Below are 19,432 nucleotides of genomic sequence, written 5' to 3'. Positions count from 1 at the left end.
AGACACAACTGAGCAACTAAACTGAACTGAATGTTTACTGAGAAATTGTAATGTGTCTGGCACTTTATAAAACAAGCCTGCGAACTTTCGTGGTGGTGTACTGGTTGGAAGTCTGCCTGCCAGTGTGGGGGACATGGGTTTGATCGCTGGTCTGAGAAGATCTCACATGCCATGAGGCAACTAAGCTGGGACCCCGCCACTATTGAGCTTATGTGTCCCAGAGCCTGCACGCTGGGAGAAGAGGAACCACTGCAATGAGAAGCTGGGCACTACCGCCAGGGAGTGCCCTCCCACCCTGCGCCACAGCTAGAGAAAGTCCACGTGCAGCAGCAAAGGCCCAGCACAGCCCAAGATAAATTAATTTAAAAAAACAAGCCTGCAGTGCAGATACCATCACTGTCATTCAACAGATTGGAAAAGTGAGGTTCAGTGGGTTTTAAAAAACTACTCGAAGATCATGCCACCAGTGATGGTGGAGCTGACTTCCCGAAGCCCACCAGCTTCAGAAGTACAGCTCTTTGCACTGTATTTTGCTGCCTTTCCACCAGCAACTGAAAAATGGAGAAGAAAGTTCCTCATACTTGTCATTGGCTATATTTAAAGAAAGGCTACCTTTTTTTTTCTATTTAAAATGCGTAGATGCTTTGCAGTCACTGTGAAAGACTGAGGCAGATCTGAATAAAAGCAGGAACTTCATTTGTTTTGTTCGTTGCTATCTTCTCAGTGCCTAGAATGGTGCCTGGCAAATAGTGGAAATCCAGTAACTATGAATGTTCCCAGAGTGTTCTTTTGTATCCCTTCCCAATCAATCTCTAGCCTTCAGCCCATCCACCATCCTGATGCTGATCACCATAATCTGGCCTTCTGTTTAAGTTCATATGCATACATATTGTACATCTATAACTCTTTGATGTCTGCCTTCTTTTGGCCCAACAATTGTTTTGAGATTTATTTATGTTGTTACATGTGTCAGTAGTTTATACTTTTTATGGCTGCATAGTATTCCATTGTTTGAATACACCATAGTTTATCCATTTTTCTTTTCATGGACATTTAGACTATTCCAAGTTTGGAGGTATTATGAATAAAGATGGTAAGAAAATTGTTGTACAAAGCCCCCACTTTGGGGGAACATTTGCTAACATTTTTGTTGAACATATATCTAAAAGTGGAATTTCTGTATCACAGGGTAGGTGTACATTTAGCTTAAAAATGTTTTTTTTCCAAACCAAATTTTTTCCAAAAATTGGTTGTCTCCTTTTATATTCCACCAGCAACACTAGAGTGTGGGATGGAGATCTTTTACCATTTCCATTAATTCCAGAGCACAAACCAATAAGAACCTTTTAAAGTTATGAGTTTTAAGTCTACTTAAATAAGAATAACCAAATCTGAAATAAAATGATCTGTCTGGAAATTCCCCTCCAAGGCAAGAGAAGAGATACTCAGCATCTGACGGGTTCTGTTTGAATTTTTCAGGACAGAAAAATGCTTATCAACCTTGGCCCAGGTTTCAATGGACTGAGTCACAAGGGATCAATTTCTCTCATGTTTTTCTCTGCCTGTAACTCAAACCTCACAGTGATGCAGAGGAGAGGGAGTGACTGTTAGAAATGTAAAACCACGTGAAGTTCATTCATAACAAGCACTTATCACACATTGGGGGCACAAAGGTAAGAGGGAAAATGTGGAATATTCCATCCTTGTTCTCAAGTTACCGACAACCTAGTTGATGTCTACAAGATGGCACCCCTTCCCCTGCTCACCATGTAAAGACTGAGGTTGTTTTGGATTCTGCTCTTTGCCCTTTTTGTGTTTTTTTCCCACCTGCTCCTCCTGGGTCATCTCACGTGAGTCAATATTTTCAACTACCCAGCACACCTCCTTCCAAAATCACTGCCCTTCATCTGAGCCCACTCCTAGGCTCCAGATCTGTGTCTTCTAGCTGCTTCCATCTCTATTGCTGATAACTTGCATTAATTCATCAGGAAATTTTGTTAACTTTGCCTTTAAATATCACCAGGAACATACTATTTTTTTACCACTTCCTTATCCAAGCCACCATCATTTCTGGTCTGCCTTATTGTAATAACACCACCAAACCAGTATTGCCATCTTATCGTTGTTGCCTGATCTTTACTCATTTCCCTTTCTTTGGGTAATAAAAACTTGAATTATCTTTGGTGAGTGTAACTGTCAAAGTTCCAGCAGAAGGTTAATCTGAGCTGAGTTTGGTAAAGGGTGTGTACAAATATGTGGGCAGGGCTAAGGGAAACAGGAAGAAATGATGGGATGAAACCCCAACACTGCCAGCAGAAGGGGGCTATTAATACCACCACTTCTAGGAGAAGAGAAGGGAGACTCTACCAGAACCAGGAGCGAGAGCTGTGTGAAGGGTGGCACACGACAGAAGACTCAGTAGAGGTATGTAGCCAACCCGCAATGACTCAGAAGGGCAAGTCCTGTGGAATAATACTCTTACTTCATCCTCCTCAACTCTCGGAGTTCTTCCAATGTCTTTTATGGATAAATCCAACGATAAGCCAGAGTATAAGGGACCCATTGAAGCAGTGTATGCAGGTCACCTCCAGAGACACAAATTAGGAAGAAAACAAGTAGAGTAGATAAAGGAACCCAAAGAAATTTTTTGGTCACAGAGAAAGTCCCCTTTCCCCAGTTCTCAGAGATTTAAGAGCTGCTGATCACACCTTAAGGGCTTCCCAGTGGCTCAGTGGTAAAGAATCCACCTGCCAATGCAGGAGACATGAGTTCCATCGTGGGTCAGGAAGATTCCCTGGAGGAGGAAATGGCAATCCACTCCATATTCTTGTTTGGAGAATCCCATGGACAGAGGAGCCTGGTGGGTTACAGTTCATAGCGTTGCAAAGAGTCAGACATTACTGAGTGACTGAGCACACACACGTGCACACACGACCACATCTTAGCTCTAGAGGTTAGCACATGACCCAGATCTGGGCTGTCAGAGTATTCGATCCCCCTTCTGAAGAGAGTGGCTTAATGATGTACAAGAAACCCAAGTTAGATAAACAAAATGCAGTTCTGGGACTTTCATTGATAGCATGGAGGAAAAAAACCTCTCTGCTGCTAAGGATATGGTTTGAAGTTGTTAGCAGTCATTCTGCCACTTTCTGAGGAAAGACAGCCTGAGAATGAAGTCAACACAAAGGAAAACAGAGTCAAGAAATGGAGATTAAATTCTGATGTCATACTTTTAAGCCCCTAGATCCAGCCATGCCTGAAGCCCACATTTCTGAGTTACATGAGTTAATGAATTCCATTTATTGTTTAATCCAATTTGAGTGGCTTATTGCATGCAAAAAAAACTTTTGAATAATATTTAATACTTATCCCAGAGACCAATGCAAAGACATACCTTTATATCTCTAAATATGCCACTATTTCTAGGGAATGTCCTTTTCCATATTCTCCACCTAGGAAACTCCTCCTCAAATAACTTCTTAATGCAAAGTCTTTCCTCAGTTTTCCAGGTAGAACTGCTCTCGTCTTCCTCTGCATTGTCAGCACTTTGCAAATGTCTCTTTTTGTATATATAAAACTGTGTTGCGGTTAGTTGTTTGCTTATTGGTCTCCCGTATCTGTGAACTCCTGAAGATTTGTATAAGCCTAGTACCCAGCACAAGGCCTAATATCTCAGGGAAACCCTGAGTCGAACAAGGCTAAATCAGTCTCTTTTAGCTTTGACTAGATGGACCAACAGGTCCATCTACTCAAGGCTATGGTTTTTCCAGTAGTCATGTATGGACTTGAGAGTTGGATCATAAGGAAGGCTGAGTGCTGAAGAACTGATGCCTTCAAACTGTGGTGCTGGGGAAGACTCTTGAGAGTCCTTTGGACATCAAGGAGATCAAACCAGTCAATCCTAAAGGAAATTAACCCTGAATATTCATTGGAAGGACTGATGCTGAAGCTGAAGTTCCAATACTCTGGCCACCTGATGTGAAGAACCGACGCATTGGAAAAGACCCTGATGCTGGGAAAGATCGAAGGCAGGCAGAGAAGAGGACAACAGAGGATGAGATGGTTGGATGGCATCACTGACTCAATGGACATGAGTTTGAGCAAGCTTTGGGAGCTGGTAAAGGACATGGAAGCTTGGATTGCTACAGTCTGGGGGTCTCAAAGAGCTGGACACGACTGAATGACTGAACAACAATAAACCAGTCTTTTTACTTTAGGATCTCTCAGAGCCATTTCTGTGGTAAGATGCATTAATGGATCCCCATGCAGGGGTACAGAATGCAGCAGTTTCCAAATTCATTTTAAACTAAAAACTCAATTTTTGCTGAAGTTGCTGTGTTCGAGAAATTTAGAGAAGAAAAACTGCAGTTCTTAGGGGGACTGTAACAGATGAAGTGGCTCTTGGTAGATGTTTTTTAAGTGTATAAAGGTGAGAACTTGGTAGCCGGTAGAAGGCAGCAGGGTTGGAAGCAGTAGAAATATCAGAAGCAATGAACAGGAAGCCAGAGGGGTGATCCCCTGGACATATCTCTGTGATGGTGCCAGGTCAACTGTTAAGAGTGACTGGGACCATAATGCAACCTGTTTCCTTAGTTTAAATCTAACAGAGATTACACATATTCTACACATATTATTTTTTAATTTTTATTTTGTTTTCATTGGAATATAGTTGCCTCACACTGCTGTGTCAGCCTCTGCTGTACAGTAAAGTGAATCAGCCATAACTATTCATATATCCCCTCTTTTTTGGATATCCTTCCCAATTTATGTCACCACAGAGCACCTAATAGAGTTCCCTGTGCTACGTAGTAGGTTTTCATTCAGTTCAGTTCAGTCGCTCAGTGGTGTCCGACTCTTTGCGACCCCATGGACTGCAGCACGCCAAGCTTCCCTGTCCATCACCAACTCCCAGAGCTTGCTCAAACTCATGTCATTGAGTCGGTGATGCCATCCAACCATCTCATCCTCTGTTCCCTTCTCCTCCTGCCTTCTATCTTTCCCAGCATCAGGGTCTTTTCCAATGAGTCAGCTCTTTTCATCAGATGATCAACGTATTGGAGCTTCAGCTTCACAGTCCTTCCAGTGAATATTCAGGGTTGATTTCCTTTAGGATTAACTGGTTTGATCTCCTTGCAGTTCAAGGGGAAGAGTATATATATAAATACATGGTAGATCTTTTTCTCTTTCTGACTTAGTTCATTCTGTATGAGTCTCTAGGTCCATGTATTCTACACACCTTAAACCTTCTTCCTGTCCCGTGAACCCAGAGGCTAAGTGCCTAACAGCAGGGCTTCCTTGATTTTGACCCTCAATTTGCTTCACTTTGCCTCAAAGGTGGCTATGTGTGAGAGATCAGAAACTGGTTTTCTTCTAATTTCACATCCTTCAGATAAATTCCCTTCTTGTTCTGTGCCACTGTTTACCTCTCTGTGAACTAAGAGAAGGAGACACAGGCTCCCTGCAAGGCTTGGCTCAGATGCCTGGAGGGGGGGGGGGGGGGCGGATTTTTTTTTAATAACCTGCCAAAGGAAACCTCAGTCCTAAGACTGTAACTTTGGACAGCTTATTGAACAGCTTAGGCCTTTGGTCTTTCTATTTGTAAAATAAACATAATTATGCCCCACTGTTTCCGGAGAATTCAGGGAGAATCAAGAAAGACTGTGCCATGAAAAGTGTTTTGCAAACAAGAAACAAAATATTAGAACTGTAAATATTATTAGTATTGTACCTACGATGGAGAGAAGGGAGGGGAGAGTGGAGAGGAAAGGCAGATGAGAAGGCGCCAGAATTCCACCTTGGCTCAGAGCCCAGAATAAGGCACAGCACTCCAATGCAACCTATAGCTCAGCCACCCACATAACTAGCTGCCTCTCCATGGGCAATTAAGCTCCTGGAAGCCCATCTCTTCTATAAAAGGAGGATAACAATGTTCGGTTCGCTGCTTGAGAGGTTACGTGAGGTAAATCCTGCAAAGCACGCGGTGCAGTGTACATAGTAATTGGCTCGCAGTAAATGTTCGTAATATTCCTACTAATTATTCTTGCCATCGACATAATGGGGCCAAACAGGAAAAAAAATAAAAAAGAGATAAGCTACTTTTGGTCACGATGCAAGACGCAAAGATCGCCTAAGGTCCAGCCGTCGGGGGAACCTGAACACCACGCACCCAGCGTGACGGCCCGAGCCCCCGAGCTCTCCGCGGAAGAGAAAACCCGGGGCTGCAAGCCAAGTGCGCGCAGCCGCGCCCCGCCCACACGGCCGCACACGAGGGGCGTGGCCGCTTCCTGTCGGCGTCGGGGCCCGGCGCGCCCCTGCCGGGCGGCAGACCTCGAGCGCCTGCGCCGCGCGCGCTCGCCGGAGGCGGAGCTGAGCCGCGCGGGGCCGGGTGCGCGCGCCCGAAGCCAACCGCCCAGCTCGCCCGGTCGCGGCTCGCGCCCTGCGCCCAGGGAGTAGCTCGCGCCGGGGCCGAGGGCGTGGCGGCCCTTCTTGTTCTGTGCCACAAGATTCAGCCGCGGCCACCTCCCGTCGTGTCTCCCCAGAGGCCCAGCCCCTTTGCGACCCCGAGCTCCCGCGTAGCCCGTCTGGCAGCCCCGGCCTCTCCTTCCCTTACCTGCCTGCCTGCTGCGGCGACCACGCGCGCAGGTGAGTCTCCGATTCGCCAAGTGGGGCCCGCGCCCGCCTCTCCTAGCAGGCTCTGCACCTGGCTCTGGGGAGGATTGGGGTGCACTGGGTGTGGAAAGTTACCAAAAAGAAAGAAAGAAAGAAAGAAAGAAACAGTCCGCCTGTGCCCTGGAGAGGTGGGCGCTCCTGTGCGTCAGACCCCAGAGATGCTGCGCCTTTGCCTCCCGGGTCCAGCCCTTCTCGCGCCCAGGGTCTTCTCTGACAGCTCTGGGGTGGTGTATTTGCAGAACACAACCAAGAGAAAGGATCTGTCTCCCAACAGCTGTTTGACCTTTTGAAAAGCTGACAGGTCCATCCTGCTCCTGAACGCAGAAGGGGGGCAGGTGGTAAAACGGGGCGACCAGAAGGTGGAAGCCCATCTTTGTTGTTGCTCTCCTTTCTCAGTGATGCGTGGGTAACCACCGCATTACCTATTGGATAACTTCTTGAAACTTGTCTGTCTGCTTCCTTCTGCTGCCTGGGCCAGTAGAGCGGTAGAGGTCTGTTTTCAGCTTGCTTGTCTCAGCTGCCGTGCAAAATCTGATCATCTCCGTCAGGAGATTAGGAGTCTAGGGCAGGGAGCAGTTCGGGTCCGTGTTGCAGATACTAACAGAATTATTTAACATGACTCTTTACTGCAGTGCTCAAAAGTATTAACTCCGTCTTATTGAAAGTTATCTGTTGTTGTTTAGTCTCTAAGTCGTGTCCAACTCTTTGCGACCCGATGGACTGTAGCCCGCCAGGCTCCTCTGCCCATGGGATTCTCCAGGCAAGAATACTGGAGTGGGTTGCCATTTTCTTCTCCAGGGGACCTTCCCGACCCTGGGATGGAACCCACGTCTCCAGCATTGGCAGGCGGATTCTTTACCGCTGAGCCACCGCGGAAGCCTGGAAGTCTCTGCATTTCATAGAGTTTCACATGTACTATTTGATAATCAATTGAGGGATTCCCTGGTAAAGAATCCGCCTGCCGGTGCAGGAGACTTGGGAGACGCAGGTTCGATCCCTGAGTCGGGAAGATCCCCTGGAGGAGGATATGGCAACCCACTCCAGTAATCTTGCCTGGAAAGTCCCATGGTCAGAGGAGCCTGGCGGGTTACAGTCCAGGGGCTCACAAAGAGTCAGAACCGATGGAGAACACACGCGTGACTCGTTGTAGCTGTGATTACACAGGATTTAAAATGATTAATTTTAAGACTGTTTCATTAGTTGTGGTTCAAAATACTAAATTATAAAACACAAAATATTGAGACTCAGAATATAGATGTTTGTGTGTCACCCGACGGTCGTGCTTTTTGGTGGCGATTTTGTACTGGTTTTCTAGAAACGGACATTTGATGCAGGAAGACAGTGAAAGGCTTGAAAACTCAGGTCCCCTTCTTTAGCCACGCTGTCAGCTTTATGTTTTACTGGGTTAGCAAAACTTCTTTCTTAGTGTGGGAAGAGATCTCAGTGCTTTTCGAGAAGGCAAGATTTTTTTTCCACTATTGAATTATGACATTTGTAAAACTTTTAAACATGTGCATGTTACAAGTGAGTACAGATTTTGTATGGGGCTGGAGGATATAGTGGTTGAAAGACTTCAGCAAAGCATCATGAAAAATAGTGTGATTTGGAAATCCATTAGACTGAAGTCTGTGAAATAATGGGAGCTCTGAAGTTCAATGCCATTTATTATCTAGACCCAGAGAACTACAGGAGGTGGAGGTCAGACAGACAGTGGATCTCCACTTTTCCCCTCGAATGTAAAGGTTATAGTGAGGGGAAATGAATTATATGCTGCGAAAGAAATAGCATCAGTCCTTATATCTGTACTTCAGTTATTCTTTAAAACCAGTTATTTTCATTTGTTCTGCCAGTTGATTATTGTTACTTCTCTCTCCCGCTGAAAAGTACTTCACTGCATCGCAGTAATTATAACAGGACCCTTTCTGAATTACATATGAAAAGCGGACACAGGTCGTTGAAACATACAAAATTCAAAAATCTAATTTTCACCTTAACTATGGCACCATTTTTTTTTCCCTTACCACAACTACTAGAAAGTAGTAAGATTTTCTGCCTGTAAGTAGTGAATGGGGAGGAAGTGACAGATAACAGCCTTGCAGGATAGCTATTTGAAACCCTCACACTGACAATCCAGAGGGTTCTTTTTTTGGAGGGAAAAAAAAAAAGGAATTTAGTCTAAACTTATAGTATGGAAATTTTAAAAAGGTATCTAGTAGTTCAACATCATCTCTGAGTATTTTCCTCATTTTATATTGAGAGGAAAAATGTAACTCAAAAAGCCAGATGACTTTTCCCAGGTTATTCAGCAGGGCACGTGTGGAGCTGGAAATGAGGTATTTGTTTGCTTCCAGTATGGATTGATCACATCAGAAAATAATAAATTGCATCTAGCTAAGATATGTTAAACATTCACCAAGCTGAGAAGCATACTGTTTTGAAAAATTATTATTATTTTTTAATCCTTGAAGAGGAATTTACCTTTTCCTGATCAGAATTTAAAATGCAAAGTCAGATTCACGTGCTTGACATTTTCCCTTGATGATTACTTTTGTCACAAGGCTTGTATCTGAGCAGATGGTCATGCTACTTGGAGTTTTCCACTCATTTGATATTTCCATGAGGAACCAATTTGCCAGAAGCCAGCCACAGCTACAGTTGTGCTGCAGATGATGCTAAACCCTGATTACCACAGACTTTTGCTTATAAAAGCTGATGGATATTGGTCTAGCCCTTTCCCATCCATATTTCCATGAGTTAGGAAATTGAGGGACACCTTAGTCTTGTAGGAGTTGCAGCGGAGCAGAGTTAACAGACTCCAGTAATATCAACATTGAAGCAGTGTACTTCTGTAAATTTTTTTCTTAATAAAATCAAGCTATTTCTTAAGTACCAGCTGAAATAACTTATGATTTCTTTACAGATGTGCTAAGATTGTTTTTTCCACTGGTTGATTCTGATCATCTCTGTTCACATCTAGCTGCATTTGTGATATCAGAAAATTATGAAATGGTTGACAATGTTGATTTAAGCTATATCCAAAAAAAAAATCTCACAGCAGGCCTTCAGCAAGAGAACCATCAGGTGAAAGATGATGTCTCTAATACAGCATGCGCTGAATTACAACATAAAGTTCTTTGAGGTCCTTGAAAAGTGCACCGTGGACTTTTTCAGCTAGCTCTCTGTTTTTAAATGTTTACATAATTTCATATTGGAACTATATCACCACACCAGTGGTTGCTTTGGAGCTGGTTTTATTGATAGCTGCGACTGAACAGTTTTCTTGAAATGATTCAAAGTGTTAGTTTTGTTTTTGTAGCTTTATTTTTGTGTCCTTTTTGTTACCTGGCATTAGATCATTTGGGTGTGTATTTTTCTCATTTTGTAATTTTAATATCAGTTCCATCAAAGGTTCTGATATTATTGGGATCCTTTCCACCCAAAAATACATTGGCATAGATTATGCCTATGTAAAAATAATTAATTATTGAGCACCAACTATATGCAAAGCATCATTCTGAGCACCCAACATGTGTTCTCTGATTTAGTACTTCTAATATCCTTATTGGATAAGGATTTATCACCCCCATTTTATAGTTGAGGAAACAGAAAAGGAGGCGAACTAATGTGCCTGACATCGAGTACAGGGGGCAGGCTTCCCAGGTGGTGCCGTGGTAAAGATTCCACCTGCCAGTGGAGGACGCAAGAGATGTGAATTCGATCCCTGGGTCAGGAGTACTCGGGGCAGGAGACAGAGTTTAAATCTAGAAAATTCTGATTATTGAGCCTGAATCTTCCTGAGATATATATTGTTCAGATTTATTTGTAGTTACTATGGGATTTCATTAATCCATCCTGTTAAACTGTATCAAGTATACACTAATGTATAAGTGAAGAAAATGTAGCAATACTATAAAGATTATTGAAATAATTTTTGATGAAAGGCAAATAATTTAACAATTATCTAAAAAAACTGAAGGGGAAATACCTATAAAATAACCTATGTAAGTTATAGGGGATAACTGGAAAAACTTGAAAATAGACTCTGATTTCAATAACAGTATTATATCATTGTTAAAGTACTTGGTTTGATAATTGAACTGTGGATTATACAAGAAAATGATCTTGTTCTTATACAGTGAACTATTTGAGAGTGAAAGGAGCAATACTGTCTTAATCTCAATGGTTCCAGGGAAAAACGTGTATATAGAAAAATGAGGGAATGATTTTTTAAATGGGCCAAAATGTAAGTAATTGGTAACTCTGAGAAAAGGGTATACAGGAATTTCTCGTACTATTCTTATAGTTTTCTGTTTGAAATTATATCAAAAGAAAAAGTTGCCCTGAAATGAAGGCAGAAAACAGGAAATGAAGGTGTAACATTCTAAGAAATTTTTTTTTTAAGTCAGCTGAAGGATTGTTTCTTGTGCTCTGATTTTTTTTTTTTTTTCTTTTTGGAGGTTGGAAGAAGGTACTTGAGACCAATAGAAAATCTTACCAAACATAGCTTGACTTTCTCAAATTTTAAAATCTAGCCATTTGGAGCTCCCTGACTCTCCAACCAGGCCCAGTGTTTTCCTTGCCTCTTCTTAATGGGGCGGGGAATAAAGCATTAGTGTCTCTTAAAAGATAAGAGATAAAAAGACCTCCCACTTGAAGTCACACTGGAAGTTAAACTGCCTAAAACCTTCACTACCATGGTAATATTGACTACTTTTTAAATTTTTATCTATTTTTGTCTGCACTGGGCTCTCGTTGCTGCGCACGGGCTTTCTCTGGCTGTGGGGTGTGGGTTTCTCATTGTGGTGGCTTCTCGAGCCGGGGAGCTCCGCTCTCGAGTGCAGCCTCAGCAGTTGTGGCGCCCGCGGTCAGCTGCCCTGCGGCGTGTGGAGTCTTCATGGACCAGGGATCGAAACGGTGTCTCCTGCAATGGATTCTTAACCACTGGACCACCAGGGAAGCCCTAAACTTGACTAATTTCTATGTCAGAACTCTGCAACCCTGCTTTCAAGGCAGCCCAGCCAGAACCCACCTTTCTGACTTTGTCTCCCGCCGTCCCCACCAAACGTGGTCCGTTCCGGCCACAGCAGACCTCCTGTCTTGTGCCTGCTGACCTTTTTGTCTCCCCGCCTTTGTCCATGGACTGTTGGCTTCGCCTGGAATGCACCCCATTCTTTTCTTGCTGAAATTCTCTTCTGAGAAGCTGTCTTTCATCCTCACACAGAATTAAATTTTCCTTTGTCTGTGCTGCCGTATCACAATGCTGTCTGCTTTCATTCAGCAATCCTTATTAAGCATATACTGTGAGCTAGAAACTGGGCCAGGGACTAGGGATTCAAAGGCACTCATGCTCTGGTAGCTAAGAGTGATTTGTAAACAAACAATCGTAAGTACTCTTAACAGCGAAATGAACACAGTGCTGTGAAAGCTACAGACTACCCTCCACAACTTGGTCTTGAAGAAAAGGTTACAATCAAAGTCACAATGAGATACCATGTGCCCCCTATCAGGCCCCTTTCCAGATTGTAGATGTCCAGCACAATAATCTACTGGAAGAAGTTTTAAACAGTTGTAGTTGCCTGTGGGCTACCCAGTTATGCATATTCAGTGGAAAGCTAAAAAGACTAGTCTGCAAGTCTAGATCTCAGGAGAGAGAGACGGAGTCCAGGTATGTAACTCACACAGACCTGAGATTTTCCGTGTGCAAAGGCAGGAAGGACTTGGGGGCAGATTAGAATCTCTCAGGGTCACGTTGTTTTTCAACCACCATCCCCTCTAGTGCCCAAGATCCTGCTTCCCCCTTCACTTCGGTGACATCTTTCCTGGCTTAAGAATAATTGTCGGAAGCGAGAGACGGTCTTGATAGACACATGTCATGCGGGTGAACCACAGGGAAGCAGGAAGCAGAGTTGAGAAACACTGGCGGCAGCGTAGTTAAATGCTGGGGCGTGGATGAAAGCGCTCAGGAAGAGGAAGATGGCGAAGAGGATGGCGTTGAAACCTCAAGGAGAGAGAGTTGTAAAGGGTGAGTGGAGAGAGAGGACCCACTTTGAGGACAGATGAGGAGGACGGAGTGCTGGGAGGCAGGGGCACGGAGACATCCCACAGTGCATGGGTGGGACCAGGGGCCGCCCGGAGGCAGGTGCCAACCCCGAGGAGGCTGCTGCTGTCCAGTTGGGCCCGGTTCAGCCAGAAGGTGGTGGCAGGAGTCCAGCCGCCCAGAATTCAGGAGTGATGGGAGTCGAGGAGATTCCTCTTTCCAGGACACTTCTAGAAAAGGGGAAGCAGAGACAGAGGGAGGTGGATTGAGGGGCAGGCAGACTCCAAATGGAAGAAACTGGGGCGGGGTGAGGGCAGGGACTCGGGTAGAAGTATGTTTGCTAAGGAAGAAGAAAGACTGGGTGGAGACCGATACATTAAAACTATAGGAGGCAGGACTTCCCTGGCGGTCCATTGGTTAAGACTGTGTGCTTCTAATGCACAAGGCACAGGTTCGATTCCTGGTCAGGGAACTAAGATCCTACATGCTGTGCAGGGCAGCCAAAGAGGGGGAAAAAAATTCTGAGCTCCAAAACAGTGAGAGAATAAATTTAAAGGGAAAAAAAAAAAAAGTATAGGAGCCAATGGTTAAGAGCCTGCATTCCCAATGCAAGGGACCCGAGTTTGATCCCTGGTCAGGGAACCAGATACCGCATGCCGCAACCAAGAGTTCACATGCTGTGAAAAGGAACGAATTTGAATCAGTTCTAGTGGAATGGATGAACCTAGAGGAGTAAGTCAGAAAGAGAAAAATATCATATAATGACACGTATATATGGAATTGAGAAAAATAGTACTGATGAACCTATTTGCAGGGCAGGAAAAGAGACGCAGACATAGAGAACAGATTTGTGGACACAGCGGGGGCGGGGGCGGGGGGGTGGGGGCCGGGGGGAAGGAGAGAGAGGGAGGAATGAGAGATTAGCAGAAACATATACATTACCGTATGCAAAATAGCTAGCTAGTGGGAAGTTGCTGTATAACTCAGGGAGCTCAACTAGGTGCTCTGTGACAACCTAGAGGGGTGGGATCGGATGGGGCTGGGACGGAGGTTCAAGAGGGAGGGGACCTAAGTGTAGCTACGGCTGATTCATGTTGTTGTATGGCAGAAACCAACACAATGTTGTAAAGGAATTATCCTCCAATTAAAAAAAAAACAACAGAGTTCTCATGCTGCAGCTAAGACCCAGTACAGCCAAACTAAAAAAAAAAAAAAAAAAAACAGAAAAAAAATGTGTAGGTGCCAAGATCCTTTTGAGGTGGTTGGTGTCGTTAAGGAGAAACTCTTGCTGGGTGGAGCTCCTTGAGGATGGGAATCATGCTTTATTCATCTCATAGCTCCCTGTACCTAGCACTCAGTATACATTTGGAAAATGTTTATAAAAACAAGTGAAGATTTACTTTTTAGAATTAGCCTTTCCTGATTGATATAGTGGAATAACGGGGGGAAATCACTATTTTTTCCCCATAATTAACATTCTATATTGTACTCTTTGTAAGCAATCTACTTGCAACTTCATGTTCTTTGAAATAAAAGAGAAAAATCACAAATTAGGTAATATTGTGGTAGTAATAGGAGAAGGCAATGGCACCCCACTCCAGTACTCTTGCCTGGAAAATCCCATGGACGGAGGAGCCTGGTGGGCTGCAGTCCATGGGGTCGCTAAGAGTCGGACACAACTGAGCGACCTCACTTTCATTTTTCACTTTCATTCATTGGAGAAGGAAATGGCAACCCACTCCAGTGTTCTTGCCTGGAGAATCCCAGGGACGGGGGAGCCTGGTGGGCTGCCATCTATGGGGTCGCACAGAGTCAGACATGACTGAAGCGACTTAGCAGAGGTAGTAATAATTATGCTTATTTAATTTTCTTGTGCCTGATAGGTAATGACTTAAATTCCAGCATCTTGAAATGTGTAATGTCAAGGCACCTGCCTGGTGGGTGTCACGTGCAGTTCATCAGAAGAGATAAAAATGGATAAAAACAGTCTTATAAGGCAGTCGCTGTTCATTATTTAACAGGGGGACACTATCCAGTCCATGGTGGTAAAGTGATTTATTTTTAAGCATTCAGAGAAAGGACAGTTTTAAAATTGTCTCCTATGTCAGATTTTGCCTGTAGTTAATATTTCTGATATTAACAAAGACCAGCTTTATATAGAGCTTTCAGTTCTGTGTAACTTAGTTCTTCGAAAGTATATTCAAAAGAACAGATTGGTTAAAAAAGGTGAAGTCAGCTCATTGCAGGCCATATTTCAGGGTGCAGATGGTGAGTGAATCCATGTGGGTTTTCTGCTGCTCTGCCAAGTTTCAGTGTTGTGGACCTAAATCCCAAACAAATCTGTGAAGGAGGTTCTGGTTCTTTTCCTTCCCCCTGCTTGTAAACTGATGTATATGTTGATAGTATCTCATTTTGTATTATTCCCCCCGCTCCCCGCCACCTCATTTCACTATAAAACTTCCAGCCTTTTTTTTTTTTCATAATAAGTCGTTGCCTGTGAAATATCTTATGTAAAATATGCTAAGCAAATCAAATTAGTATATATAGAATTCATTGCTGCAGACTGTGATGAGTTGATTTCAACGTTGATTGATCTTCCCTGAATAAAATTGCCTCCTTTGATGAATTGCTGTCTTGAGAATTGATTGGAACCTTATTGGACCTTCAATATCTTATCTCTGTTGTTTTCTCTTTTTTTAAACAGTTGATGTGTGGTAGACATCTTTGAACTTTAAAAACGGAGAAGACCTGCTTTTAGAGGAAAATGCTGAGGGACGCTATGAAGTCTTGGAATGATAGCCAGTCAGATCTTTGCAGCGCTGACCACGAAGAGGAAGAAGAGATGGTTTTTGGTGAAAATGAAGATGACTTGGAAGAGATGATGGATTTAAGTGACCTGCCTACCTCACTTTTTGCTTGCAGAGTCCATGAAGCAGTGTTTGAGGTGCCGGAGCAGAAGGTAGGCATACACCCTTCCTTTCTCTGCCTTTGGTAGTGTGTTGAATGTGTGTGGATTCGGGAAAGCAGTTGATAGCTGCCTACTTGCAAAGTTTGTTATTGGTCCATGGCAGGTAGAGAAGTGTGCACCAAACTTTAGACGTTGCTTTGGCATTTTGGGGCCCACTGGTGGCTCAGACGGTGAAGAATCTGCCTGCAATGAGGGAGACACAAGTTCGATCCCCGGGTCGGGAAGGTCCCCTGGAGGAGGGCATGGCAACCCACTCCAGTACTCTTGCCTGGAGAATCCGATGGACAGAGGAGTCTGGCGGGCTACAGTCCATTGGGTCTCAAAGAGTCGGACACAGCTGAACGGCTTTCACTTTCAGCCTTCTGGCATTTTTATTATGTTTCATGAGAATATCAGCCTGCAACAGATAGGAAATGCTTAAAATCCAGTCCTACCCCATGCACATTTTGAGAAGCACTGGTTTATAGTGAATGCTGAATGAAGTCTTAATAAGTTCATCTATTGATACACTCATTCGTTTTTGTAGCTTGTGGTTAAAGAAAAGCTACGTGACTTTTAGCCTCGCTTCTTATTACTTGGTAGTAAATTCACAAAAGAAAAACTTATTTTAAGCCTTTTTCTGAGGCTAATAACATAATTAGGACTGTTTGTGATTTCATTTGGGGCTTCCCAGGTGGCTCAGTGGTAAAGGATCCTCCTGCCAGTGCTGGAGATGCAGGAGACATGGGTTCAGTCCCTGCGTAGGGAAGATACCCTGGAGGAGGAAATGGCAACCCACTCCCGTTTTCTGGCCTGGAAAATCTCATGGACAGAGGAGCCTGATGGGCTACAGTCCACGGGGTTGTAAAAGAATCAGACATGACTTAGCAACTGATATGAGCACAATGATTTCATTTTAACAGAGTTCTCAGTATTTCTTTTTTTACTTCCTGTAACCTGCCCAGGGCAAAATGATTGAGTTTATTTATTTATTTTTATGAAGATGTCTACTCTTTGGTTCATTCATTATTTACCTATAAAAAAAGAGAATGTGCGGGTGCGTTTCATTCCACGGTGGCCTCACAAAAGCCTGTAGATCTTAAGTTACACAATGAATTTTGCATGTTCTAAGACTTTGTTTCAAAATCCCACCATGCTTCCTTTTAATTTGTTATCTGTGTCTTCCAAGTATTTTTCTTTCTGGTGACTCTCGTGGAGCAGAACTTGATATGATGAATAGTTTGACTCAGTACATACTTGAGTGCCTCGCGTGTATAAGGCACTGTAACCAGTGGCTTCAGGGGATAGAGTAGGAACTTAAACAGTTCTGCCTTGAGAGCCCTGCAGTGGAGAGGATAAGTAATTTGATGTAAAATAGAATACTCATGCCTTTAGAGATGCTTGAAAGTACTGAGAGTAGGGAAAATTAAATGTTCCCTTTGTAGTTTTCTTCTGTCAGTGTCTTCTTTTGCTTTAATTTCTCCTGGGCTAATCTGTTTGTGCAGGTTATCCACATGTGTGCAAAAGACCAAGCAAAATAAAAAATACTTCTCTTGGATTACGGGGAGAATAATTCTGATTCCAATTAAATGCCTTATTTTCAAAAGAATTTTAGTTTTTTCCTGATTTGAAAAGATGTTTGTTTCTTTTGAACCCTGTAATTGTTGGAATAAGCTTTTACCCTCTTCTGAGTGGTCAGTTGAGTGACACAAGGACCATTGTCAGCTAAGACTGAATCTTCATTTTTGACCGCTGGATTCTCGCTCTACATTTTCACCAGTGCTTCTTGAAAATGGTGTGAAGTAGCAGAGGAAAAGTAAAGAATATAGTAAACTGTAAGAAAAATAAGCCACAGGAAAACTTTATCTCATCATTTCTGTTTCTGCAGCAGCCTGGTTGTTAGCTTTTTTCCATGTGCTCAGCTAATCAGCGGCTCAGTCCAGAGCACAACAGGTTTAGTACCTAATTTTTCTATAACAGATTGGAATTCATTCCAGTGTTATTGACTTGTCGTTTTTAACCCCAGTTTTCCCTTTCTTAAAATAAGGAAAAATTAAGCAGGCTTCTGATTTGAACATGAGAGATTTTCAAGATTTAATTTAGGTTTTTATGGTGGGGGAAATTGGAGTGCTTCTCCTTTCTGCTTTACGTCTGTGTGTCTGAGGGATCTTGGTAAATGTTGATGCAAAGCAGTACTCCAGCTGGGACCTGACTTTATAAAGAAATGCATGTCACTTTTGCATTAGGGTCTGTTCGCAAAGCACTACCCTTTGTACATAAAACTATTTCTCCTGACCTACTTACCATACGATTTTGGATTTGTTTTTCTAATGACAAAGGTTGGGATATATTAGGACATCTCTACTTGCTCTCCTGGTCCTGCTTTTTGATCAGTGATACCTAGCATCTAATAAAGTTGCCTAGTACAGAGCAACACCTCTTAGGTTGACTAAATGGATTCTGTAAGATATTTGTTGAGGATTAGTGATACAGAGTTGTGATGGAAAGACAGATGTACCGAGCTGAGTGAGGTTCAGTAGTACATAGGAGATTTAGCCTGAAATTATGATTTCAGATACACTGGCCCAAATTTCTCTCTGGTCTGTGTAATCATATGCATGATACAAATCTTCCTGTCGCACATCTGCTTTCTATATCCTCCATTTAAAGATGAATAGAACATATTACTTAAGAAAAATAAATGATATTTAGAAGTTAACTGAAATCCTCTGATTCTCCTAATCAGTTGTTGAATGTTCTAATACAAAGTTCAATCCAGAAGAAGTAAGTCTTTTGAGGAAACTGATTTGTTTTAAATCTGGAAATTGAAAGGGGAGATTCAAAGGAAGAATGTTTCTATTTAGTGAACTGTGTTTTTAACAGTGCCTGGAAGGTAACACAGTTTGAGTAAATACTTAATTGAATCTGTAGTACCATTCTGGCCAAGAATTAGTAAAAATTTAGTTAACTTCAAGGCTAGATTAAATACTAGAGAATCATAGAAGTTTAGAGCTGGAAGAAATCCTATTCAAGTCTTCTATACAGTCGTTTCAGAGTAACAGAGTAATTGAGCTTGCTTTTAGAATCCGTTTTTCACTTATTCACTGAAAACTACAAAATATTGCTGAAAGAAATGAAAGACAATACAAATAAATGAAAAGATATTCATATCCATGAAATACTTAATATTGTTAAGGTGTCAGTACTACCTAAAGCAATCTACAAATTTGGCACAGTCGCTATCAAGATCCCAAAGATATTTCCTGCAGAAATAGGAAAACTCTTCCTGAAATTTATAGACTCTCGGGAGACCCCCAAATAACCAAAGCAATTTTGAAAAAGAACAAAGTTGGAGGACTCAAACACTTTCTGATTTCAAAACTTAATACAAAGCTATAGTAATCAAAGCAGTGTGGTACTTAATGTCAATTGTATCTCAGTTAAAAAAAGAACAGCGTGGTATTGGCATAAAGATGAACAAACAGGGGCTCTGTGTCAACCTAGAGGGGTGGGATGGGGAGGGAGATGGGAGGGAGGTTCGAGAGGGAGGGGACATGTGTACACCTATGGCTGATTCATGTTGATGTTTGACAGAAAACCACAAAATTCTGTAAAGCAATTATCCTTCAATTAAAAAATTAATTAATTTAAAAAAAGAAAGCCTCCCCCAAAGGTAGACATATTGACCAGTTAAATAGAACAGAGAGTCCAGAAATGAATCCTTGCATATATGGTCAAATGATTTTCAACAAGGATGGTAAGACCATTCAATGGGGAAA

The 19,432-nt window shown here is 42.8% G+C and overlaps 1 protein-coding gene across 4 annotated transcripts in view; it reads left to right on the top strand.

Annotated features, from left to right (window-relative positions):
• Positions 1-6,402: 6,402 nt before the first annotated feature.
• LOC102403333 (calcipressin-3) overlaps positions 6,403-19,432 on the top strand; it is a 101,592-nt gene continuing 88,562 nt past the window's right edge. The window contains exons 1-2 of one of the 4 annotated variants that reach the window (XM_044938113.2): positions 6,403-6,642; positions 15,411-15,665. In XM_044938113.2, coding sequence (XP_044794048.2) covers positions 15,471-15,665 — 195 coding nt within the window. In that variant the 5' untranslated portion in view covers positions 6,403-6,642; positions 15,411-15,470. Of the gene's footprint in view, positions 6,643-12,545; positions 12,692-15,410; positions 15,666-19,432 lie in introns of those variants that run through there. The other 3 variants (XM_006077978.4, XM_025278728.3, XM_006077979.4) reach the window with 3 other exon arrangements.

Source organism: Bubalus bubalis, chromosome 2 (assembly GCF_019923935.1).
Source record: "Bubalus bubalis isolate 160015118507 breed Murrah chromosome 2, NDDB_SH_1, whole genome shotgun sequence".
NCBI classification, from domain to species: domain Eukaryota; kingdom Metazoa; phylum Chordata; class Mammalia; order Artiodactyla; family Bovidae; genus Bubalus; species Bubalus bubalis.
This window is presented reverse-complemented; position numbering and strand designations above follow the sequence as displayed.